At 39.2% G+C, this 27,829-nt stretch overlaps 1 protein-coding gene across 2 annotated transcripts; it reads right to left on the minus strand.

Moving 5' to 3' along the window:
• tmem131l (transmembrane 131 like) lies at positions 1-27,510 on the minus strand. 2 transcript variants are annotated; one of them, XM_058640991.1, is made up of 34 exons: positions 27,316-27,510; positions 26,535-26,608; positions 22,639-22,682; positions 15,867-15,938; positions 14,061-14,184; positions 13,833-13,949; positions 12,894-12,998; positions 11,857-11,934; positions 10,445-10,598; positions 9,766-9,824; positions 9,576-9,681; positions 9,373-9,475; positions 9,039-9,159; positions 8,689-8,859; positions 8,533-8,602; positions 8,317-8,440; positions 8,146-8,215; positions 7,947-8,056; positions 7,751-7,820; positions 7,474-7,607; positions 6,913-7,055; positions 6,607-6,793; positions 6,051-6,236; positions 5,770-5,919; positions 5,128-5,671; positions 4,897-5,006; positions 4,368-4,537; positions 4,055-4,261; positions 3,820-3,898; positions 3,300-3,406; positions 3,072-3,204; positions 2,575-2,645; positions 2,277-2,410; positions 1-595 (listed from the first exon to the last, which is right to left on the minus strand). In XM_058640991.1, exons 1-34 carry the CDS (start codon positions 27,437-27,439, stop codon positions 278-280), a joined length of 4,569 nt encoding a protein of 1,522 aa, XP_058496974.1. In that variant the 5' UTR covers positions 27,440-27,510; the 3' UTR covers positions 1-277. The 2 variants fall into 2 exon arrangements, with proteins under 2 accessions (XP_058496974.1, XP_058496973.1); XM_058640990.1 differs by having other exon boundaries at positions 4,897-5,009.
• Positions 27,511-27,829: the final 319 nt, after the last annotated feature.

Raw genomic sequence — 27,829 nt, forward strand, 5'->3', positions numbered from 1 at the left:
TTCAAGTATAAAACCTTTTTTTTTTATTTTCTATGATCAAAACTGCAAAACATCTAGAAAAATATACAACAAATGGTTAACCTTTCACAACATTTAACATTTGAAAATGGGAACATAAAAGAAAAGGAATATTCACATTTTCCCCAATAATGATAAAAGAACATTCATTTTTATTTCCTTTCTTTTACATATCAATGTTTAACATGTTTGCAATTATTGTTAAAGTCTGCTGTTTTTCGTTTTTTTTAATTTTCATTATATATATATATATTTTTTTTTAAACATCTCCACAGTAGCCAGAGTCGTTGGAGAGTTGTGAGTTGGAGCTGCGGTTGGAAGAAGAGTTCCATATGTCCAGGTTCATGTGAGGGCCAAACGGGTTGAAGTTGGAGTACTGGATCGGTCTGCAGGTCCCCTCCGGCTCCCGGCTGAAGGGAGAGTGAGGGGGGCTGATGGGAGACATGGGAGACACGGGAGACATCGGCGCGGATCGCTCGGGTTGGAAGTGGCTCTGGTAGGGCTCGCTCTGAGGCGTCCAGATGGACCCGAACAGGCTGGACATGGGGGAGAGGCTGCGAGTGCCCGAGAAGTATGGCTGTGAAGGAAAGAGGGAAAACATGAACTACTGCACTAACTAACTTTCAAAGCTCATTACATTCCTCAGGTGCTCATGTACACAGTAGGTGTATCCCAGTGTCTTCATTCAACAACATTGACTAACTTAACCTGTAACTGTGCTCTGATACCATTGGGGATAACAGCCTGTGAATGTGAGTCCATTTTTAGCCATGAGAACTGACCTCCCTGCTCTAGTACAGACACAGAGAGAGAGAATTCTCCCCATCCTCAGCAAAAGTGTCTCTTTGTAGTAACTGCAGTTCTTTGTAGACACTTGGCCGTATAAGTGCAAAATTCCCTTGAATGTGATCTTCTGCTCTTTACAAATCTTTCCCATGTGTTTCTACTGACACAATTTCAAAAGGCAAAACTATTTTTCAAAAGATATATCTTCAGAAGCATTCTCTTATTTGGAATCTGGAAAAGGGTGACTTTCAATGCCAACATCTAAGAGGAAAACATATGTAAAAAGGGATCAAAATAAAACATAAGGGCACCTTTGATCCATTACTCTTGCTTACAAATTTAGAGATCTGTACCAGAGATTTGTACAATTTACTCTGGGATTCCACTGAATCCTGTGCGTGCAGCACGGCCGGACAGCTGCAGCCGTGAGACTGGGATTTCTCTATATATATATATATATAGTTCTATATATATGAACTATAAACACAAGAAACAGATGTTTCACCGACTGACCGGAGAACGAGAAGAGAACGCTGCATTTACAAGAGTGTTGTTAATGCAGTTAGTGATATAGTGTCAACAAGGGGGCTTTTATTTTGAAAAGGACACAACCCAGAAGCTAAATTTTGTATTGGTGTTTTGACATCCTGTCCTGCTCGTGCTGAATTGTGTTCCGTCATCCGGCAAAAATAGTACTGTCACGTATTTCGCAAAACGATGGTCAGAGAGGACGAGGACGGAGCCGCTACGCGACACAAACGGAGTCCATGGAAGCCGACACACTGACTAACGTGAAAGCGTCTGATGCTGCGACAGAGACACATTCAGTGGGTTACGGTTGACAAACTGCAGTTGAAAAAAATTTAAGAGGAAATAAAATATTATATTACGATGGTAAAACTGTCAAATGTTGTATAAAGAAAAATAATTACCTGAGAAGGTATCAGACTTAAAAAAATAAAACGTACTGTATATCTACAGACATAATTATGTTGACTGATAATATTGGCTCAAGAGCAGAAAGAGAAAAGCTGCAAATATATTTGATGCAACGCAGCAAGATGACATACCGACAGGGAGAAGCCAAAGGCGAAGGGAGTCATATTAAAACCAATTTTTTGAATAAATTAAACCAGATTTCAGACCAGAGAGTGGAGTCATGACAAAATAAGAGCTGACAAAGCTTCTGTGCCACAGTATTTCAAACTGTGGTTAAATTGCAATCACAGCATAATAAATTGTATATGGAGCTCACTAATCTGAGATAATAATTCTAATTTCCCTCAGCTTCAAAAAACAGGGAAAGGTATTTTACCTATATAACATCATAATGGAACTGCTACAATTATTTCATAATTTAAGGAAAACTGTAGGTTGATGCTCTACATAAGCAGTGCACGTTTATTTCCCCTGACTTTAGTAACTGTTGTTTAGCTGCAGCCGCTCAGCAGCCAGGCGGTGTGAGTCGTCACCTTGCTGCCCACACAGGCTCCTGTGTCCCAGGCCGAGGGTGATTCCTGTGGCTGTTCCTCTGTCCAGCTGCTCTGGTTGCTGTGTGTGTTCTGGCTCTCTTGACCAGGAAAACCATTTGGAAATGTTCCATTACCTTAAAAAAAAAAAATAATAACAAGAAACAAACTGCTTAGCTTGCATCAACAGAAATGTTAAGGATGAAAAAGTTTGTTCATTCAAGACCATTTCTTTACTTTTCATGAAAATTAAACATGCAAAGTGTAGTGTGGATGTAAACCGCACGTCCGGAACTGGTACCTATGTAGTTGGTTTCCTCACAGTAGGTGTACGGGTTGTTGCAGTGGCTGTTGGCACTATTCCAAGTGAACCTGCAGGAAACAAGGAATCGTTTGTTTGAACACTACGAACAGGGACAGATTAAACTCTGATCTACAGATATATTATTGCAGCAGTGCGAAGGTGATTATTCAAATTATAAACTGGAACAATATCACCTGTGTGCCTACGGGAAAAGCATTACATAAAGCTGTTTACACAGCTGAGTGTTACAATTTTCCTCACAATGAGCATTGGCTAACATGTACTTTCTGAAGCTGCAACTCATTTCTTTGGGCACTAGGGGGCAGAAGACCCTCAGAGTAAAAGCTAGAAGATAACACTACATGACAGTATTGCAAACAATTTCTCAAAAAAGTGCATTAAAATCATGTGGTGTTTCTGTTGCCCTTAAAATTCTCTCTAACTAGGTTGATTACTTATTATTAGAGCTGTACCTAATGCATTCAGACACCTACCCATTGTACTGCCTGGTAGTTGGTGGCTGAGGTATGTAGGGCAGCGCCTCAGTGGTGTTGTATCTGAACTCATTGGTGAGAGGTATGGACGGAGCCGACCACGTCTCTTCAGGCATGTATTGGCTGGTCAGTTCTGAGGAAGAACAACACGTTCTATTAGATACAAGAAGTAAGGCCGTGAATATTTTAAACATGATAACATTTTGCTTCGAAACACTGCTTCTTTACCCATATTTCTGTCCACTCCTGCAGCGACAGCAGCAAAACTTGGGGCAAAGCTGGAGGCTGTGGATTCTTGGCTTTGGCACATGTCTTTATGGTACAGGTTGTTCATGCTAAAGAAAAAGAGAGAGAAAGACAGGTTTACATGTCAGTCAGTGACTGGATGAAAAACTATCCTTTCACAGTTCTCTCTCAAACAACACTAAATATTTCCTTCCACACTCTCCACTGATGTTTCATAGGTGCTTTACGTTGGGCAGCTGAACAGTTTTTTATCAACAGTTGGAAATATTTTGGCAAACATAATATACAGTACATATACAGACAGCGTTCTTGTCCATTTTAATCCAGAAATGGTATAAATATTTGACCTAAAAATGTCCCCACATTAAAATTCTAAGATGAAAATATAAAGAGCACAGAGCACGTTTCTGCATCGACTCTCAGAGGCACCAGAGCCACTATTTGTACCCAGTTGAGTTGCAGTTATATGTGTGTGTGTGTGTGTGTGTGTTTGCTTTAGTACCTGAGAGCCTTGTGGTTTGTATTCATGGTCTGGTAGCAGTCTCTCTCTGCAGGACAGACACTGTACTGCATGGATTCCCCTGTAGAAACAAACCCAATGACATGTTTTCTTTTAATAAAACTGCAGTTACAGTTTAAATCATAAAACAAGGGGGAAAAGGAAGTCCTGCACCTCTTAAATTGGAGTGTATGGTCTTGTATATGTAAATATAAGGTGGTGCATAAGTCCTCCATACTTTTTCTGGATGAGGTAGTGCAGGCATGCGTCCGAGAATTTGGGTCTTTGTCGCCCTCCATGCTGCTGGCGCTGCTCCAGCTGCCCCAGCTCCCTCTGCTGGCCCTCACACTGCCTGATGAGCTGCCAGAGTCGGATCCCGACTCACACACTCCATTACCACGCTGCTGTGTTGGACACTTCTTTCGAATGCGGGCTGGACACACACCTGTCAGTCAAATCAAAGAAAGAGGGTGACATCATAATCAGTTTTTTGGGTGTGCCTGAATATGTAAAGTTGCAGATATGTGTGACATGTCAACGAGCCAACATACCATTCTGTTTGAGAGGGCTCTCGTCACTATGCCCAGGCTTTGGCGCTTCTGATTTGGAGCTGTTGGGGCAGCGGTTACGGTTCCGTGTTCCACTGGCATTGCGGTCCCCTGTCTTGCAGTCAGGCTCTTTTTCCCTCTCTGGCATCACTAGCACATTGTGCTCAGGAGTGCTAGTGAAACAATCACAAGAAAAGATAAGATAGTCCTTCATTTGGCCCAGCAACAGGAGACATTTACAGTGTCACAGCAGCAAAGACTGTAAAATAAAAATAAATAATAAACATGCATTTTCACATTTTACACAGAAAAATATCAACAATAATACATTACATTGCATACATTGTGTTTCCAGAAAATACACAGTATGGGATTGATATTTAAAGTATAAACAGGATTGTACATGTATATTGCACAGACACAGAACACATAGAATAGTTTTAATGACGTAGCTGTTTAAATATAACACAAAATATTTCTCTATCATACATCAAAAGTAATGTTCATAGATGAAAATAAAGTGAGGTCTTACCTGGAATTATTTTCTGTCTTCCTGCGACTCCTCTTTCCCTTATTATTCCCTGGTGCAGTTCCAACCTCTGTGCTCTGCGCTTTCTTTTTCTGGCCTTTGCCATCATCTTTCTGCTGGAGTGGCAAAAAATGTTAAGTGATACCATCATTATTTTTTCATTAAAATAAAACTTTTAAGGTTACGCTCTGTTCTACAGGTATTAGCATTGTAAACTGCAGACTCCTTTCTTACCTCGAGTACAGAACTATCCCTTTTCTCAGTGTCGATCTTCTCTGCATAACGCTCAGTGCAGCTCTTCTCTACAGGACTGCACGCTAACAGACCTGGTCTTGGTCCAGGGCCTAAGATGACATTATCTGGGAAACCAGCAGGCATTTCCATGGGAAACATAACTGCCGGTGCCCGGTCTTCTACGGTGCTGTGGGGTTCTTTAAAGTCTGTGGATGTCTTTTTATCCAACTCACTGATAAAAGTTGGTTCGTTGTTGTTGCAGACGTCAGAATCTGGGGTCAGGGGAGCTTCTTGAGTCAGATCCTCGTGCTCTTCATCCATTGTTACAGCACCAGATGCTGTTGTGGAGCTGGACTTGTATTTGGTGTAATAAAGAGAAACCTTGTGTTTCTTTTGTGGTTGTGTTGGGGTAGTGGAGAGGCCTTTCTTTGTGGTCTGAGGACGTGGTGTGGGGCTGTTGGCCAAGGCTGGAGAGCCACGCCCCTTTCCTTTATCAGAAGTGTGACAGGTGTCCACATAACTCTTACAACTTCCCTTTGTTTTACTGCACAAAGAAGACGCAGAAGAAATATTTAAGTATTTTACCACAAGAAAAAAGTAAGTATGTTAGTATGTAAGTGACTAAAAGAACACAGGACATACTTTATTCCATTGGGTGTGATATTGTTGACAGACCCATTGTCCCGGGACAGGACAGAGTTGTGGTTGCTTCTGCTGCTGCTTGTGGAGAATTCATTCAGGATAAACTGAGCCTGATAGAAGGCCATCAGACACACTCCAAACAGAGAGAGGCTACACACAAACAGAAATACAACATTAGAAATACACACAACAAAGTATGTGATTCTAAGCTTGTCAGTAAGAAGGCAAAATGGATTGTTCATGGACAGAAATCTGTTAAATAAGACTTAAAAGGTACTGACCATGTGAAGATGAGGGTGATCACCCAGAAGGTTTCTTCCCAGCTTGGGCCAGGAACCACCTGAGCACAGAGAGGCAACATGTGGTGGGGCAGCGTCACATTGAGGGTGAAAGGAAAAGAAGTGCCACGAGACGTCACCAGAGTGAGGTCCCGAATCACCCAGGATGAGGTGAAGTCTGGGGTGAACCTGAGGAAACAATGACACGGAGCAATAAGTACCTACTACTGCTACCACTACAAGAAATTAACATCATTATAAAAATGATGAAGTAATAATAGAAAACATCGGCATAAGGTTTTCTTAACCCAGTAACAAAATGCTCGAACAAAAGCATGTATAATTAATCAGTTAAACATATAAAACAACAAAACAATAATAGAAATGAGTAAACATACAGTACGTAGACACTGTTTTAAATCAAATCATCAAAATGTCTGTTTTGGGTGGTTTGGTAATACACAGCCAGTACCGATGATATTACAGGCAATACATGTCAACTTTATTGACACAGAAAAATCCGTCTGTTAACAATAAAGCAAGCAAAAATGGCACTTACGCAATGGTGATCTCAGAGGTGGAGTTGTGGTCGAGGCTGAAGGAGCGACACTGCAGTACCTCAAAGCCAAATCCCTGACACTTATATCCATTTATATTCATGGACATGACTGTCAGAGGAAGCTCTCCTGCATTCTCCACCTTGAAACTCTTTCTAATGGCGAATAGCGGCTTGTTGGTGCGCAGACCTGAGAATGGCATACGGTTAAAAATGAGCTGTTTTTTGAAAACAAGGCTTACTACTAAATTTAAAGACAATATTCACTAACAGTAATTCATCGATGTTGAATGTTAATATAAATCTCACCATCGCGACACTCCATTAGAGTCGACTGAGGGACATTGAAGCGCAGGGAGGCTCCCAGGCCGGGTAGTTTGCCACCAACTCTGAGCAGCTCTTTGGCCCCATGACCCTTCACCGTCACCATGTCGAACACCGTCAAGTTGTTCCTGTTAAGACCACATAAATTACAAAAAAAATTTTTTTTTCCCCCTTTCACTGACGCTTCTTCATCAACCATTCATTAATAATCATATATAGTCTGATTTCTATTTTTAAATTATTTTTCTTTCCTGCAGTGTGTGTGTGTGACTTCAGTTTAAGAATATGACTTAATCAGTGTCAGCAGGCTGTTTTGGTACGGACCTATTTTTATGTGGAACTAATGACGTAGTTTGCGTATAGCTTTGACTTAAACAGGGACTTGGGTGACGTGTCCGTGATGAGTGAGCTTACGTGTGTCTGTGTTTGTGCAAGTTCAATCTACGGTCTGATTATTGAAGGCGCAGTGTAAGACCTCACTGTCTGCTTCTAATTAACACCAAAAATAGGTAGAAACTGTCCTATCTTAATTATATGAATTTATACCTTATAATAAGAATGGTAGTTGTGGGTTTATGTTCAGAGGGAGCGAAGACCACAGCGACCTCTCTGGACTCCCAGGGCTGCAGCAGCAGACGAAGCACACCCTCTCGTGTCACACCGTCCACACTCTCACCCACCTGAACACAAAAGTCAAGGTATAAACACAACACTGCCAGTGGCATCTGTGCTTAAATGAATCAGTTATATAAATTATCAGTCTGTTAATAAATAAATACCAGAAGATAACAGACGCCATGATTTCATTTTCTTGGTAATTTACCTTTGGAGTGGAAGTCAACAGAGAAAACTCTGTGGTGCTGATGTTGACAGAAAGGGGGCTGATATTAAACCTGCCACAGAAAACAATTTCACAAATTCACTTGAGCAATATGCTGGAGCATCATTGCACGAAACAGAACATCTAATTTAAATGAGTCATTCTCTGAGAGAGAAAGCAGTCATTCTACTCTGCGTACCATTTGGTGAGGAGGTCCAGAGCCTCTATCGGGGCAGGGTACAGGGAGAGGATCCGAATTTCTACAGAAACCACTGAGGCAGATGGATTCTTCAGCATGAAAGTCTTTACCTGAAATATATGAAACCTTTCCATCAGACAAATGTCACAAGTTTTGAGTCCATCTTTAAAAATCAAACACTATTCTCAGTGCTGCCTACCTTGCTCTCATTGACAGGTGTGGCACCAAAGTCCAGAGGGGAGGACATCTCCACAGGGAGTCTAGGCCACCTGAAAAAGGCAAAATTAATCATTTTTAATGACAGTAATACTTATAAACAAGTCCTTTAATTGCATGAAAGGTAGAGCAGTGTCCTGCATCCAAGACTGACCTGCAAGGAAGTTTGTCTTTGTGGCTCTGCCATCGAGAACAAAGCTCTGCAGCCAGTTTGCTGTCTACAGCCCAGCATGAGGGGAAAAAGTCTGGGAGGAGAGAACGCTGCCATTCTAAACGCCCTGATGTAAGAAAGAGAAAAAAAAATTAATAAATTAAGAACATTTTTTTTATATAATTATTTCCGAAAGGATTACAAAATACCACAGCTAACCTGTTTCTGACAATTTGAGTGGGCAGGGTCGCCCACACTCTCGTTCTGCCTCAAACACAACATCCCCCTCCTGATTGAAGGAACACATTATCACTGACAACATCTCATCCTCAATCTAAGATACTGCAATCAAATCAGTGGAGCTGCCTTTTTTACCTTGGAGGGAGCAGAGTGAAAGAGGAGGGGAATGTGCAGGGGTGAGCCCAGGCTAGTATCCAGCCTCAGTGTTGACAGGTGATTGACAGGCAGAGTTTTACTGAGCAGCTGGAGGGACAGGATCCGCCAGCAGCCCCTGGGAACTGTCATTGGACCACTGAAGTTCATCACCTGATCAGAAGCAGGGACATTAGCGTCATATCCTGTCCTTATCTTGGCATAGATGTGATACATAAACAAAATGTGGTGTTCTTTGCCCCAAATAGAAACCACAAACTGACAGAAGGCTTATTGATTGTCATGATATCATTTTGTCGTTTCTTATCATTACATGATGCGGTGGAATGTACCTTCATTACACCCTGCAGTTTCTGTGAAAGGCTGACATTCGTCACAGTGAGTGGTGACGTGAGGGTGTTTGTCAACCACAGATCGACCTGGTCTGCATCCCTTTGTTTCATCTGAAACAGGCTGAATAACAGGCAACACGCAACGACAAAATGAGATGAAAATTGCAAACAATAATCTCTGCTAATCATCACATTAATCATTCCTGAGCATGTTATTGTTTTAATAATTGCAGATGGGGTTGGCTTATGACAACATAAAACACACGTGTACTTCCAGGAGCTTCACTAGCAACAACTACAGACAAACAAAAACACCAACAGATTTTCACATTACCTGTGTTTGATATGAAGCCCAGGGAAGCTGTATGTTGTCCTGTTTCCCAGAATCTTTAAACTGATATGATTCATGCATTTCCTTCCATGGCCTGGCAATGATCCTGATATCGGACACAACATTTGTGAAATTATTTGGATCAAATAAAATAAAATTGCACTTAAAAAGTAATGTGAAAACTATGAGAAATTCAAAGTATTCACCTCTGCAGGCCAGGGTAGCTACTTCCGTGAAGTTTTTTGCTTCTGGTCTTAGAGGAACTTTGTTAACTTCGAGGCTGACCTCCACTTTCGATAGCACCTGCATTTCCTAGGGAGGGCAAAATATCTTGTTTAACCAAAATATGTCTTCATAGATGCCATGATGAGACAAAATACGAGACACAAAACTCACCTTTATGTAGAGCTTCTTGCCTCCAGAATTTAACATATAAACTCCTATTTTAGGCTCCCCTGTAAGCAACGAGAACACCACCATAAAACTCAACACGATGCACTTATACACAGTATGATGTACTAAATAATTTACACTGCCACAGTTATATTAATGTGTGTTCCTGATTTATGTGCAAACATTCTCTCTCTCTCTCTCACACATGCTCTGTTTATGTTCACATGACCAGTTTAAAAAAGTTACAAGACAGCTCCTGTTGGAGGCTGCTGATGATGAAAAAAAGTAAAATTCCTTATGCAACAAGAGCCATCAGGGTATGACATAATGTCCTGGCAAGCACAAAATATCAAAAGCACCACTTGACTTCCTGATTAACAAAAGTGAGGTTACATGAACAAAAATCTGAACCGTTTACGATTGGGAAACAAAATAAAATAAAATTGAACATCATCAAGTGTTGTATGTCTCTTCTATGAAATTTTTTTTCAAAACAGCAACAGGATCATGAACATCTTTCTTTTTGTACTTGAGTCGGAAGGAAAGGGCAGCCACAGGAAACACAAAAACTTGATTAGGTCTCGGTCTAACATCCATGTAGTATAATTGCATCAATCATACTGCAGCTGTATGGTTTGCTTTCCTGTGTCCTGTGTGGTTCAGAGAGGTCATAGACACCCACCTAACGCAGCCTGCCCAGCAGTGGAGGCCACCAGCAGCACCAGAATGTGCTCAATGACGTAAGGCTTGAGCTTGTCCAGGTCAGCGGGCCGGTCACCATGCACTGACAGATTAATCTGCAGACTGAGGCGCTCCTCACTCTGGAGGCAGGACCCCTGGGACCGAACAGGAAATGCATGTCAGTCACAAACAGATTTGGGTAAGACAAAAAAAGAGACAAATATGAGAGTTGTGAGAAACTAAAGAGTCTGGTAAATGTTAAAGAGAGAAATACTATTACTTTTTATGAATTAGCAAGTGGTGGTTAAAAAGTTTCAGTTAGATTCATTGCTGCTGACCAGCTGTTCCTGTCCATCAATGTACAAAAACAAGAAGGCAGGAACTAAGTAGTGGCACCTACTCCGTGACTAACACCATCTGAGACTGACAGATCCGTGGAAAGAAAATCTCACTTGAAAAATGGGTTTGCCTTGGTGGGTGAATCACCACTTGACAACTTGACCTGTAGACAGTCACCCTGGCTTGCTGCCACAAGGGCTCAGGGCCTGCAAAAGCAAACCTAATCCTGTCTAACCAAAGCTGCAGCTAATATTCCATCAAGACTAATTTAATCCCTGAGTAGAATCAACACTGACCGAAAGGCCGGTTCATGGTTTTGTCAGAGAAGTCTTGAAAAATTACTAAAATTGAGATGTTGATCTTAGATATCAGCTGGAACACCCAAATGTAACAGAATGCATGTATGATCCTAGTTTATTCTTCTTATGTATGTATATACATATACATACATACATACATACATACATATATATATATATATATATATATATACATACATATATATATACACACATATATACGTGTATATACATATATATATACACACATATATACGTGTATATACATATATATATATATACACACATACACATATACATATATATATATATATATATATATATATATATATATATACATACATATTTCTAATCTTTCTCCATAGTACAGGCTATATATATATATATATATATATATATATATATATATATATATATACATATATATATATGGTCCAGCTATATGAAGCTATATCTTGCATTATGGAGTGCACTATTGCGTGAGTATTTGCAGCTGTGTATATTATTCATTTGTCTTTTGACTCCTCGGAGGTTCTGAAAAAAGGGGAAGTTGCTCAGATTAGACTAACTTCTACTGGGATTCTGCTCAAGCAAAACAAGAGCAGTGAGAAGGACCCGTATAATAATGTCATAGTGTATTAAAATAAAGATACAGTACATTGTTGCTCTTTATCAGTCTCAGTCTCAATCAAGTCTGCCACTGCCTCAAATTCAAGTATGTTTGATTTTTCATGGGCCTTTCAAACACTCGACAACATAAAGACAACTCAAGTACCTGAGGACTGTTGAACAAACTCTTCGGTAAGCTGCACTCCAGGAGTAGACCCAGTATTGTGATGTTAGAGGCATCTTCCTGTAGGAGAAACAACATGACATGCAATCAGGGACTGATGGCTTATTGAACCAGTGGGGGTACACACTGCACTAAAGATTATGGCAAATTCAATAGTTTCAACAGAATGGTAGTTGGTTTGCTTACTGAGCAAATTTAATGGGGCAGTATAGGGACTGTCTACACAAACAGAGACTGAATAATAAGTAACTCTTCTCCTGGTAATCATGATTTCACAGTGGGCCAAATAGGATAGACATTAAAACATGCATGTGACACAAGCTAAGGCGAGTTACTGAAAAACACAATAAAATTACAGCACATTAAATGGGAAAAACCAAAAATAATCATCTTGGGGCTTATTTCTGCACATACATGGGAGGACAACAGCCACATTAACTGCCGGTTAAAACCTAGCTTGCTGAGAGATAACCAGCTGAATTCAGCAGAAGGCAGTGGAGGCCTTGAGTGTTTTTTTTTTTTTGTTTTTTTTTTTAGCTACAGCTTCTAAGCAGTTGGCCAAGATGACATTTTGCAACTGTCACACAACTTCCTGTTGTGGAGGCAGCACTCACTTTCAGATTCCCTCTCCGATACTTTCACTCGCCTTAGATTCTTTCTAAAACTATGCACTATTTGGTCATTGACAGTCTTTTTCCCTTAATTATTATTATTGTTTTTTTCATGGTTTTCAAACTGTATAGAGACAAACTGTGCAACTCCGATTGTATTTTAAATTGTATATTCATGAAAAACAAACATTTCATACATCACATACTTTCAGGCTCAGCACACATTAAGTAATTGCAGCACATTGAAAATGCACGTCGGCGTATCATAAAGCCTGTGTGTGAATGTGTGCAGCCTTCTGTTTATCAGGGCAGGCAGGAAAAGGGAAATCAGCTGTTTTCAATGATGAGCTGTCATTTGCTTATCTGTATGGCACACACAAACAAAAAGACCTATATCAGAATACATACCTGAGTTTGGGTCAGCTTAATGCTCTGGATATGAGGGAATATTAGCAGACTATCCTTTCTTTGGACAGACTTTAATGAACCCCAGTGAACTCCCACACCAAAAAGCTGAATAAGAGAACAGATAATGTTTATTAAAGGATGTGTATTATATTCAGTTCAGGCAGTCAACAAGGAAATCAAAGAAATGAATGTAATTTGGTAGGTCTGATCTGGATTTACGGAGCAGTTTGTAACATAATAGGTAATGTTTGTGGTTATAAATAAAAATGGGGCACAAGGTAAAATGGATAACGTAGATTAGGGCCTGGTATTTTTAGACAATTATCCTCTAATGACAGGGCAATGTTTGCTTTTTTCAGGAGAATTCACAAATTTTAAATGGTAAAAACTGAAAAGCAAAGCTACTAAACATAGTTCTGCCATGTGTCCCAATAATGTGCTGAGCACAAAATGCAGGTTTTAGCAATACAACATAACAAGCCTAAGGTAACATGACTTCATTTGTACAAACAATGGAACAAATGGACTACTACTACTAACTACTAAGGCCAGAAATTGTGTAATAAAATACACATGAAACAACTGTGTTACTGGCCTTATTGTCAACTGAAATGTACAATAGAGACACTAGAAGAGATACCCCTGTATGTAAAAAAAATGAAACTCTCTATAATTCTATATTAAAAAACAATAGTAACTAAGGTCACTAAGTTTTGTTAACCTAAAATGGCCCCAGTCGAAACAAAACCAGTTGGGGTGGACCAAGACAAACTCTGAGTGGAGTGCAAGTACCTCCAGGGGATAGAGCAGTTTATAGCATTTCTACAAAAAGTGGCACATAAACCAAGATGCAGTAAAAGCAAACGCATTTGAAATGCAGTGGTAAAAGAAAAACATGGTCTGAGACTGTACAGCAAGTGGTGCATTAATGGAACTGACCTGGTATGACAGCAGCCCATGGGCCGATGTGTTTATAAATAATGTGTTTTCTACATTGCCCTCCTCAGACGGAAGGAAAATTAGTTTAAAAGATGCTTTCCCTCTGGGTGGGATAACCTAGGAAAGGGATTTAACATGAGAGCATAAGTTAATGCAATATAACAACCAAAATACTTTTAACTTGTAAATGTCTAAAGCAACTACTGGTACACACACACGGACACTTACTCTTCTGTGAAAGGAAGGTATGTAAAAATGCCTGCTGGATGTAAACATTGACAGCAGTGTCACAGGAACTTCCTGGCTGGGGTTGTGTATATATATGGTTTCAGCTCTTGGCAGCCCCAGCGGTCTGTGAAGACAGATAGAACAGAGTTGTAAATAACTTGGCTATGCTGAGCTTTTTCTCAGGGAGCACTGTGATGACCCGCTAAAAAGGTACATACCGAAATATAACGGCACTAAATTGTTCAGTACCCAGTTGCACAATAAAATATAGTTTGAGGTAATTGCTCAGCTTTAAACTATGAAAACACACACAGAACTTTATGGTCTCAGTTTTAATTAACGTGCCACAAGCAGGTAATTGTTGGCATAATGATGTCATTATGACATGCTTTAATAACAATATACTGTACAAACCCCTCCAATGTGTCTTTCCATTTTACAAGACATCACTCGAGGCATAAAACCCTAACCCTTTGCATTTTAGATTAATAAATAATCCCTGATGTTAGCCATAGAACCATATACACAAAAAGGATAGAAAGGGGTTATAATAGGCTTTGGGTTTCATGAGCTCAGTGTTTATCCACTTCTGTGTTAATCTTCAGTATATTACTATTCAATATTTATATTCCCTGGTGACAGTCAAATTATTGCCACCACCTTGTTTCTTTTGCCCGTTTATAATGAGAAACTCAATTGGATTGTAATTTAATTGCATTTTTTTATTAAATTAAAATGGTACATTTGTTTACAAGCTTACTTCCTGTGCTGTATTCTCACACGTGGGGAATATAATAACAAAGCCATTATAGGAAACCTGACTAAGGTGGGATATTAAGTACTTTCATGTGGACAAATTACAAGCTGCCTGGGTTTTACAGTTAATCTCCCATAATACAAAGTCTGTGTATGACTTAATGTAATTACAGCTTTATTCCCTTGGATACACAAGGGGGAGAGCAGCAACATTACAAGAACCTCTGTACAATATAATGCAGCCTTGCAATAAATATTACCACTGAACTATTTATGGTATACGGTGTTAGTTGAGTGTGTTCTGTGAGTTAAAAAAATATTTGGTAAGCACAAAGAAAATAGAACCTGAAAATGAAAACAAAAGACAAAACTTGATCCTATGATATGATATTTGATACATTAAGATGTTATGCTATCATAAACCTTGCAGAATGTTGACACAGTCTTGTCCAGAAGGTTAATGAAGAGATGTTAATAGGTGTAAAGTAGAGGTCAATGGCCAGTATATTGTACTAAATCAGAGCAGGAAACAATTGAATAAAGACAAGCACATGGAATTAGGGTGAGGAGAAAGCTGATGTAATAATGTAAATGTGTGTTGGTCAATGGTTGCCACTATGTTCATGAATGCCTCTCTCTGCAGAGCAGGTTTGGAAATACTGAATTTCCACTATTTCTTTACAGGGAAGTAATAGTTTATCATACAGAATTATTTCTCTGCAGACAAATACAGACAATTTAAGAGGAAAACAGACAGTGGTTTGTTCAGTTATTAGCACTACCGTCCCCAAAACTCCATATCTCTATATGGTACTTGTGATATGTTGTCTTTCCTCTTGCTCCCTCCCCTCCGCACAAATGGGAGAATGTTGGGTCTCTGTAAATAATTTATCAACATAATCCAGACCTGCTCTATATAGTAAGTGTCCTGAGATAACTTTTGTTATGATTTAGAGTTATATAAATAAAAATGATTTCACGAAACAGTTTAAAATAATTGATGAAGCTGCTTGTTAAGACATGTCATGATAAACAGAGAGCAGTACTTACTGGGTCCCAAACTCCAAGGCTGGGGGCTGAAAATGCAAGGGCCTCCCATTCTCATGTGTAAATTGAGAGGAACTGGAGGAGAGAAGCAAATCACAGTAGAAACAAACATTAGCACAAAAAGTCACACTCACATTTCATTTAATATAAAAGAAGTATCTATGTTTGTTCAATTTACAAACAACTGGGGACAAGAACACTGTGTCCACTTTACTAGTGAGCATGTGATAATTACAGCCTCAGGCTGCTTCACAATCCATCCACTTCATCCCACCTGACAAACTATCTGGGATCATACAATTTGGGAACTATCACACACATTGGTGAAGTGGGCACAGAGGAGATTCATTGTTTGCATATTAAATAATTAAAGAAAAACAATTAGCTTAATCAAGTTCTGTAATACTTGATTTGAGATCCCACCTTTATTATATTTAGACCATGGTTTTATTACTTAAAAGCTGGACAAACGTAAAATATCTCACCATTAAAACTGCTACCCTAAATTTATGGATAGGATAGATGTTTTCCCAGACTACCATGTTTATATAATTTCATAATGTTGACATGTATTAGCTTTTATTCTTGTGCTGTGTTCGATATCTTTCAACAAAAATTGCTTCTGCAATAGATTGCTGGACCCTACTTTTAAAACTCTGAAAAGTATTACATGCCATGTCAGAAAAAACAAAAACATTTCACTGTTTGAAGTTTAAGAAGCTCCTTTTGTAGCTCAGCTGAGCTCTGCTTGTACTGGCGACACCAAGACATCCTTAATGTGCTTGGGGAATATGTGCAGTTAAAAAAAAAAACAACCTGATTTGTGGTTGTGTGTGTGTAACTATATTTGTAGAAAGACTGAAAGCTGCTGACAGAAGACTCACACAACTGCTGACCAAGGAGAGCAAGCAAGTGGAAACACCACAGTTCATATACAACATCATTAATAACAACTCTGAAACAGAAACCAAAACTGGGACCCAAACATCAGTGAAATTTATACCGAAATCCCAGTTATCTATTAAACTTGAGGTGGCCTTTGAAAAATATGTGTTAAGACGTTCACTTTCTCTCCTGAACACACACATTCAATGCCAGATCCAGACCTAAGAGGCCATTACCCAGAGTAATGTTTCTGGTTTAAGTGATGCACCTGATTACAGTGTTATTTTTGCTTTTCATAAGATGCTAACATCAGGAAAATACAAAGCAAAAAAAATAAAATACTGTATGTACCAACACAAATGGAAAAAGAGGAAAAACAGTAACAGCACTTTTTGTCAGTTCACACCACAAGCATTCTTCTTTCAGTCAGCACGTTCCCATGAACATTCAAGTCAGGCTAAGGTTGTAGCTCGACTACGCCGTTCAATTGGACCACAACACTACACTCCCTGTCAGTCCAAAAACCCTCTTACCCTCTACCCTCTTATTCTTCTATGTACAAGATTCTTCTATTATGGGTATGTTAGTCCGACTTTATAAGAAATTAGATTTAGTAGAATTTCAGTTGGACTACTTTAAAAGTCCAGTTTTAGTTGGACTAACACACTAATTCAGTTTTTTTTCTACTGTGTATGTCCATGTAAATTTATCGACTGACCTTGAAACACACACACACCCTCCCTGATAATACATTTCCTCATCTAGCAGCGTACTACAGTCCTGCAAAATGGCTCATGAATTCACATTAGGTCAGTTCCTCAAACCAGCCACCGTGGCCATCTGCCTTTGACACTTATAGCATCATGAGGTCTGTTATCTAGAAATGACTTAGTCATTTGTGCAGAAGTGAAATTCATTGGATGCAGTGGCCTGTTCTCAGCTGAAGCTCCAGGTCAAGGACACTGGACAATTTAATGAAAAACTGAGACTTGCAATAGTTGTAAAACCTTTTCATAATTCATGCATACACACAGTGGTGAATAACACCACTGAGTGAGGCCTGTAGAGGAACTTTTTTCGGAAGTTCATGGGTACACTGATGCTGCAGCCAAACAGGGTCTGTCCAGTTCTTTGGATTAATGTCAAAATGTCATTTAAAAAAAGCTCACTGACTTATAATTCACTTGTGTCTTGTTCTTCTCTTTCTCACATGGGCACTTGCCTCTGTGGTTGCCACATGACTTAACTTCCTGTATCTGTACTTAAAAGAGATGCATAACTGCAACATCAAGACTCTACAGTGGTGGTGATGGTTCTGCAGCAACAGGGAGCTACTGTGAATATGAATGAAACAGGTGAATTATGGTATTTGTTAAGTATAAGTACTGTAATAGAGGATGTAATATATATCAGAGTTCATAAACAGCAGATTCAGATACACTCCACATAAAAGAAAAACCTGCTTGAAACATGAGACCTTTAGCAGACATGTGCACAAAAATGTTTTTTTCAGCTGTTGACAGCAAACACAAAATATGCAGACTCAGGCTTGAAAGGTGACAAAACTTTTGAAAACGTCAATAATGAAATAAGAAATACAGTGTCTCTACATGGTCAGACGTGTGTATACGTCTCATTTAATTGATCATATGAAAACTGGATATCTCATAGTTGTTATGATGACAGAGACATAAAACAAAACTTTATAGGAAATTCAGGTCTAATAAAAATGCACATGGACAAATATTAAAAGATATAATACGTGCCAATCTCAGCCGACATAGGGTTGGCAGTGAAATATATATATTTTTTTAAGTAGCATGCTTACATAAATAGCTAAAATGTTTCCAATGCTATTTACATCCATATACATTTTATTGTGAGTATGTGTGACAAATGGTTCAGGATTACTCATTTGTGTATGCTTTGCTTTGAGAAATATTGCCACACTACTGAGGGGGAGTACTTTTTTTTTTTTTTTTTAATTTTTTTTAGGTACCAGCACCTCATATACAAGCTGCTAGCTTACATTGAACTGCTTTTCAAATGAGCCAATCAGCACAACCATCTAGAGATCAACCATCCGGTTGGTTTGTGAAGATAGCATGCATGGGGCTAGGGTTAGAGTGATGAGTGATGATCTTTGGTTGAAAAAAACAGATTGTTGACATAGTCAAGATTGATAACGAAACAAAACTGTTTCCCCACTCATTGGTTGCTATTCTCCCCCCTCGTAGTCTTCCTGCTGTAGATTTTGCTTGTGAAAACAAAATGTGAAGCAATACAAAGAACCAGAAATGGAGTGGATGAGAGACACTGTCTTCTGTACAATAAAACCATTGTTTCTCCCTTCCTCTAGCTCTTTATAGCTCTTTATAGGTCTATATGTTGGTTAATTCATTGCTTGTCAGTGTCAGTCAAAGTGTGTGGGTGAGCATAAGAGGGGTCAAATGTGAAGGGAAAATAAGGCCATCTGCTTTTGCAGAGAAATCCTGTGTAATGGCTGAAATAGCATTGCTGTTTGAAATCTTAAGTCAGCCCATTAAACACCACATGGCCATTTATCTGATTTAAAAACATTAATCATGAATTAAAGAATTGCGTCAAGTACTGAGAAACAAACTGCCTAATTACAATTCATGTATACTGCTTAAAATTCCCATACTGTGACAATGTTGGGTTTTCTTAAACTTGGAGGTGTGAAAATAGGACATGACGCATTATGATACAGTTTCTATGACAAAACCACATAACCAGTACTTGTCAATCAGTGGCTGAAAGCATACTGTAGCTGTCTGTGCTGGTGTGAAAGAGTGTAGACATATTTAAGTGTACAAATTAAAAGGAGAAGACATTTTCTGACCAATTATGTTGAAGAGGAAAGGCAATGCCATACAGGCAGACATAACATGTTTTGGTTGCACTACTGTTTTAGACACAGTCTGTGTCTAAAACAGGAACCCAGAGGAGTTAGTAAGAAGAAACTGAATTAAGCAGCATGTGTGCAGTATATTGTAATGCATATTTTGCAAGAAAATCAATTATATAGTCCTTTGAGCGAAGCAGATTTCCTACATTTTGGGTAAAGTTATTTTACTGGTAGCAGCCATGTCTAATATGCCTTTTGCTAATCTGATCCCAAACCACCTTGTGGATATACCTGTACGTGGACTATAACTTAATTTGGTGTTTGAAATTCAAACGCAAAGTGAAAAGCAATGCTCTTACAAGGCCTTTTTCATAAATAATAAAGACCCAATAGAAAAAGCATGAGTGGAAATAATGAAATTAATTAGTAGGACTCTTTGACAAGACATAACCATTGTTAATTTTAATCAGGAAAACCAGAGCCTCTGCTGCAAGTTCAAATATCAGCTTTGAGAAAGGCCAATGGTTAGTGGTGTCGGGTTCTTGTGAAGTCTCAGGTTTCTATAAACCTTTTTTAAAGGTGAAGGGTTTCGTTTACCTTGTCACGTGTTGTAGTAAAACCACATTTTCTGTGAATTCAACAGCTGCTAACCCTGAAAACTCTATGTGAGAAGTCTTTCAACAACAGCACCACTGAGCTGTAGTCCAAGGGTTCTGTCCACTGTCACAGTTCAAAAATAGCAAGTTATGTTTGGCGCTATTTGATCCCTTGGATCTAACTCAAAGTCAGTCTTAAAACAGTGACCTCAGCAGTGCTTCATGGGAGAGGTTACGACAAGAGGAAAGTTTAGGTCAATTGATGTTCACACACGTTTGTAAGCAGCAAGGACACAATAAGGCTAACAGGGAAGTTACAAAAAGTCACAATATATAGTTATTGACTAGATTTGTGTCAGGAAGATCTCTGACTTTTAAATAGAAAAAAGAAAGGAGGTTGGTATAAAAATGTTTTATAAATGACTTGTGTGAAGAATTAAGCTCAAACATGTTAAGAGCCATGACTTTTTGACACAAGAGTTGGGTTGAGAAAAGATATCATTAACCTTTGCATCTGAGGCCTGCTTTGCTCTTTAGGCTGGGGGAGAGTGATGGCAGGCCTGCCAAGTACCCGATAACCCGGGCACAAGAGGCTTTGCAGCCCACAGCTCAGGAGGTCTTGAGGTCAACCAGCACTACAAAGCTTCCTTTAGCTCTCACCTCCCTGGATTTAAAAATAGCCATATTCCAACACACTTCAGCTAATGTTGGCAGCAAGTAAAACAGAATTTTATATCAAAACTGAGGGCCTGTCTTGTTGTAAGGAGTGCTTCAGAGATTTACAGCAGCCAAAGGCTCAGTTTTAGTATGAGAAAAACACCATAAGCATTTGCTCCTTTATTTACAATAACTTGATAGCCTTATTTATTGGACTGGTCCTGCCTGAAAAGAGAAAATATCAATTTAATCTCCACACCACAAGTTTGTAATGGAGAATTTCTGATAAAAATGTGAATACAATTTAAAATTTTTGCAGGCTGAAAAATACTCTTTATAACCAATTATGTCTCTTTAACATACTATTACTACAGAATCATATACATTTTAATACTAAATATTGCTCGCTATTAGGTCTTACACTTAATCACATTAATCATAATTCATTTAGGCCCATCTTTAAAGCGTTTTTAATTGCGTGTAGTGTCTTTTGCAACATGGTTGCAAAGTTTGATGAAGCTGCTCTCTCTGCACTGCAGAAAGTGGTGTGTAGAACTCCCACAAAGTGGGAAATGCTGTGTAAGAAAGAAAAAGAGTAACTTTCTTTGCATTGTGTTGATTCAATGATTCAGTGAATCAATAAACACTGGTAAAAGACATCTTGCAGTAACAAGTTCACCAAACGTCATCCTAATATGCTGAGCTACAAACCTCTTGTCAAGAATGGTTAGATGTGGGAAACATAAATCTCCTTGAGGTATATGGCAGGCTGGGATTATAACATGACAGAGATTGCTTCTTTAGATAGACAAACAAGGAACAGAAGCAATGGACAACACACGCCTCAGTGAGCAAGCACTGGCACCACCAAGTTATTACCAAATCTGCCTGGACTTGGTGGTGCAGATTGGTGATATTTTGCTGTGAACATTATTTTTCCAGGCAATTTTCTGCTGTAACAAATGCAGCTGGGAAAGACGGACCTCTCCTCCTTTTTCTTTTAAGGACTTCTAAAATTAGCCAGGAATTTGGTTCTGTGCCTCACAAACTCACGCCCCCAAACTCTCTCCATCACACACCCCCTCAGTTACCAACATAAACAACATACTGCTTACAAGAGAATACTAAAAGGTTTTAGAGGAACCTTCAGTCATCCTTAAATTACACCATATCATTTTTCTTAGTGCAAAACATGTCACCTTACAGCTGCAGTGTAAACCATTCAACAGAGTCACCCTATGATTTGCAGTTTGTTAGCAATGTTTATAGTACCTCAGAGCTTTTTTCCCAATCCAAAGCAAGCTTCATGTTTGTACTTAAGCACAGTTATTCTTTGGGGATGCAGAAGTAAGCTTGTTTTTCCACTTGGCTGTTCTCAAACTAAATCTACACCACAGCTCTGATTTCACTCTGTGTCCTACAGTATAATTTCCATCTACACCAGAGGGACACTTCAGTATGATGCAATCTGTATGTTTAGGGGTTTGATCATAATTATGTGGCTTGGTGGAAGCTCTCTACCTACTCAGAAGTGGCACTCATGAACAGGTGGAAACCGTTCATCAAATCTACTCACTTTTAACATTGTACCATGTTTGCGTGGCTTTCTCTGACCAATGTTTGAACTAGCATGGTATTTTATACCTGCTTCATATGTTGTTGCTGACTGCCAGGAAATGTGTAATAGAAAACAAATGTGTAATGGAACCCACAGAAGAGCTTCTGTTTTATGTTGTTCCAACGGATGATAAACTCAAACAAAGCTTACCTGTCTTCCAGTGGAAGACCGTCCTTTTTCCGCTCCCTCTCCACCTGAAAATGATTAAAGAAATCTTTAGTATATTTAATCGTGTTATAACAAACCTGTGCCATTTACATAAACCATACACATACAATCCAACAAGATCAAAGTGTACTGGTATGCAAGACTAAGTTTTGCTACTAGGATGATTTTCATAAACATGATGTTCGAATAATGTTGATATTCTGTTAATTATAGAAGGTACAAGGTAGGAATCTGCCTAAAAGACTACATGTGTATCATACTGTCTGTTAGAGGCCTTACAAACCTAAAGAGGCAATGATGCAACTCCATCAGTGGGAGGCAAATATGCACATACAACATTGCCTATTCTTAACAAAAGAAGAAAGCAGCTTCTACAGCAGGGTGTCAGTATTCTCTCTTATTGTTCAGTATAAATGGTGCAAACACAAATTATGGTATTGTCAAAAACCTGGCAACAGCGGGGCAGCCGGTTGAGCAAGTCAAGATCACTATTGTTTAATGCATCTGATTGTACAAGCTAAGAGAACTTTATTTCAAAATGACAAAATAGGGAAGCATTATAGCTAGTTTCATTCAGTGTGAACAACCATTGCTGGCAAAAGGAGGGGTGTTAGTGTCAATGTATTGGGATTTCTGATCAAAAACAGGGCTGAAGATTCACCACAGTTTTCATCTACAGCATAGTTTGTGATGGTGTTTTGTTTGGAGAAGGTAAAGAAAAGATACGTGCAATTTCAATTGTGAACAATGGGTTTGTTTTAAAAAGTCAGAAAGACAGATGATCTGTAAATTTAGTCAAACAATAATGGTATAAGTGGTTTTAAGAAAAAACAATATACAACCAGCTGCAACTTGGCAGGGTATTCAATAGTGAAAAATAATAACACAATGAACATCATGTTCATTCATGCTCTCACAATGTGCCGAGAGCATTTCTGGAGATCATAGACTGACAAATGTTGGAAGACTGGCGAAGGTCTGTTTTTATACTTTAAGTATACTTTAACATTCAGTTATGTGCAGCTTAGTCTTTCAATGTAGTTTTTTTATTATTTTTAAGCATTTAAAATAAATAGTGGGGTCCAAACGTTTGAGACAAAAGTTTACCAGGATTAAATCTAGTTATTCTAAACCATGTGCACACCTCCAACCATTACCCAATCAGATTACACTGTGCACGTCAACACACCGCTTTTATTGTGGTCAAATCAAAGAGCATTTGACCAGCAGTGCACTTGATGGTTAACTGACAACTGACTTGTCAATGTTGCAATGGTGTGGCTTGGATCAAACCCTGTAAACAACTCAGCAATTTTATGTCAAGGGACAGAAGCTGATAAGCAAATTAGACTAGATTTAGTTTCATTTTAATGCTTCTTACTTCCACTGAATGAGATTTGCTGTGTAGGCAACTAAGATCATCATCACAGCAGAACCAACAGCAAACATTGTTAACTACAAGGTTATATGAACCGGTACCATTTCCTTCACAAATTGGGTTAGGGCTGATTATTGTATGCCTAGTCCTGAAACACTCGCACTCCCATACACACCCCTAAAGAGAGGTACACAAAAAGGGTCTGCTTAATGCCTAGTTCTGCCTGCGTGCTACGATCTGTATGTCTGTCATGGGAACACTCACAGCTAAAGTGGAAACTACTGATGTTATGCTGAGCATTGCCTGTCTGCCAACTATGGGAAAAAACTTTATGGATACATTTTGCCTTTATGACTGCACCACAAAACAACACCAGTGGGAGAGTGTGTGACTAAGTGTCAGTAGAGTGGTTGTCTGAGCAACGCGTCCATGGAGCATCACCTCATGCATTTTATTGCTCTTCTCCTATCTTTCCACCACCTCACCAAATACAAACATAGATCAGGTTCAGGTAAATAGTGAAGGAGATATGATGTAGATGAAAAGGTGGAAACTCCTTTTATGTCTCCAGCAATAGTATATTTAGCCATTTTATACAACATTTCAAAGCAAAAAAAAAAAAAGGTTTTTGCATTTCAGGGGAAACAACGTAATTAATTGCACCAATGTTGTGCATTACTACACATCCCTTGGTATTTAAATAGCAAACATTTCAAGTTGCATCATCAGTTTCAACTGAGCAAGGACACGTCAGTTGTTCTCTTGCCTCCTTGCATATTCTACAAAGCTTGGTATATTAATGGCTTAAGTGTATGAGAGAAAACTGGTGATTAAGCAAAACAATGACAGAACACACTTTGTTGCTGTTTGTTGCAGCAGGTGAGCCATTAAAAAGGAAGAACAACATCATGTCTGAATGAATTACATTCTAGATATGAGGAGTTTAAAGATGAAAGCAGGAATTTTAATATTGAAGATTAAGGTCTGCATAAAGATAAATGACAAGTCAAAGTTTACAAAATAACAAAAAGGTAGGAGATGGAGATGACAGCATTGAAGAGTTCCTTCCAGACATGTTCACAGGATCTGCTGCCCAAATCTGATGTTTAATTTAATGCATAGCACATGACACTCACTCCTGCAACATCATTTCTGTGAGCTTGGGGCAACATACAATACGTAAATGGCTGACAGCAGTATAGAAGAAAGACATCCAAGTCATGCTCTATTTCACATAGCCCATGTAACTGAAGTCACTCTATTCACTGCTGCCTATCTAAACATATCATCAAACAATGTCAACAATCCTGCCATCTGCCAATTGGTCTACAAGGGGAAAAGCATGTCCACCACACACTGACGTTATCATCAATGTTTAACTATTTAGCCATGCGTGTGTGTTCTGTAGATGGAAAATGTGATTGGTTTACAAAGCCCTGCAGAAAAACGCCACACCCCCTTCAGGTAATATGACAGTCAGCTGGTGACCTCATGACAGGTAATCAGGTAAACACTAAGTTCCAGCTGCTTGTGCTGGTCTTGCGCCATAGCCAATAATTATCATACCCGCCTGCAGGTTAACATTTAGGAAACTAAATGTTAACTGGGATTTTACATTTAGGAAACTAAATGTTAACCAAGATTAAAAAATAAGATAAAAAAAATTAAAAAATAAACTGCACAGAAGCAAAATGAGGAGCAAAAAAACAACTGCACAGTATGTGCAGGCAAGTACAGCAAAGGCGCTCTCACTGTGTGCTGGTGACTAAACTTCACTGTGGACACTATGTACAAAAGAAAATGAGGAGGAGCCATATGGCAGGTGGCCTCCCACTTCACTCTCATTTTAGAGTTGTGTAGTTAAATGTGGATTCCTGCTCATAACTACCGCATTTACACAAAACTATGCTTGCAAAAATAATGCGTGTTGTTATGCTGATCCTACCATACATAGTAAAGTGAATATGTACAACTCAGCAAGCTGCAAAGTGGAGCCAAACAATGGAGATACAATAACCATACGAGTGTCTGTGTATCTAGCTGCTTCTAAAAGTGATATATACTCACATGCCACTTTATTAGGGATACCAACTGAACTGCTTGTCAGCACAAATATCTAATTATCCAATCACATGGCAGCATCTCAATGCATTTAGTCATATAACAGCTGACCTGCTGATGTTCAAACATGGGTTGCTCTGATTATTTCACAAAATGTTGATCTTCTGAGATTTTCATGCACTATGATCCAAACACAGGAAAAATATCCATTGCTGAATCGGTGCCACGAAATGCAGCAGTTCTGAAAGCAAAACAGGGACTAGCCAGATGTGCCAAATTAATTTCCCTCTCATAGAAAGAGCAATTTCCAACTGAGGTGGCTAACCATGCATGCTTTTATTCTGCACTGAGTAAAGTCCAACATAGACTAACACATTTGCACATTGTTACTGTGCACAGCCCGGTAATAATTAAACAAACAGAGTGAAATTGTGATTACCTGAATCGGGATTAATGGCTCTGCATCCTCAGGCTGCCAGACCTCGACCACGCTGGTGGACATCTGACTCAGAGCTTCGTGGGAGCAAGATATGAACAACAGCGTGAGGTGCTGTGATGTACATTCATTAAATATGGATAATTCAGACAAGTGGACATGGTGCATTAAGACGTCAGGGAAAGAATGCAAGCTGCCAATCTCTCTCGTTGTTAATTACAGTATTAGAACAGACTAGAAACGAATAATCTGAGACGCAGCGGATGACAATGACACAGACATGTGAGGAAATGACTTCGCCTCGCCAGCCTGACAAAGGCTGCTTTGCTAGCTGCTTGATGAGGAGAAAGGTTAGCTCGGTGGCTAACGAACTTGGAAAACACATCTCCACTGCCACTGCAGCACACACGACTGTACCCTTAGCTTCTCGTGCTGTGTAGCTTTAATACGGCAACAATAAAAATCATTAACTGCCCATTTAAATCTCATTAATAAGCTAATTTAGTCCCCGTGTCAGGAAAAAGTTAGTTTCGCACAAGGAAACTGGCAGCTAGCATTGACTAGCAGGCTGACACAAAAAATAGCTACAACATTTATTTTGAAGCTGATAAAAACATACAGTCAATTTGTAAAAAATATATTCCGGAAAAATATAAAATTACAAATTTTGAGTTTATCTTCTCCAGTTTAAGGTTCGCTGTCAAGCTAACTTCACCTACATTTTTGTTGCACTGGTAATTTTATGTTACACCGCCGTAATGGAAAATGAAAGTGAGCACCAAACCTTGCAGCTGAGCTCCTCCGTGCTGGACGCAGGGCAAAAGTAATTGTAGTATTCCTAGTAGTATATTGATCCACGTTTTCCTGTGACAGCGGCTGCCTTGTTGGAAGTCCTGTAGCCCCGCCATGCTGCTCTCTCTGCTAGCAGCCTACAGTGTGTTTCGCCCCTGCGTTGGTCTTTCTTCTCTCACGGAACAGCAGCAGCAACAGCAGCAGCAGCAGCAGCTCCCTCCCTCCTTCCCTCCCTCTGTCCCTCCCCGCCTGCTCAACCACACCGCACACTCATAGCAGACTCTCCAGTGTCACTTGCAACAGGGCTGTTTACGTGTCTGTGGCTGAAGGCAACTCAAACAAACATGAGGGGAGAGGAAAAAAAAAAAAAGCATAATAATAAGGTATTTACATGTATCATGCGCCCTGAAGTGGTGGGTAGTCGAGACAGCTGTATTTAAATAGCACATTTCATACACAAGTACGTTAAATGAACATTTTCAATAATCACAGACAGGAAAAAACAA

This window comes from Solea solea, chromosome 10 (genome assembly GCF_958295425.1).
Source record: "Solea solea chromosome 10, fSolSol10.1, whole genome shotgun sequence".
Lineage (NCBI taxonomy): Eukaryota > Metazoa > Chordata > Actinopteri > Pleuronectiformes > Soleidae > Solea > Solea solea.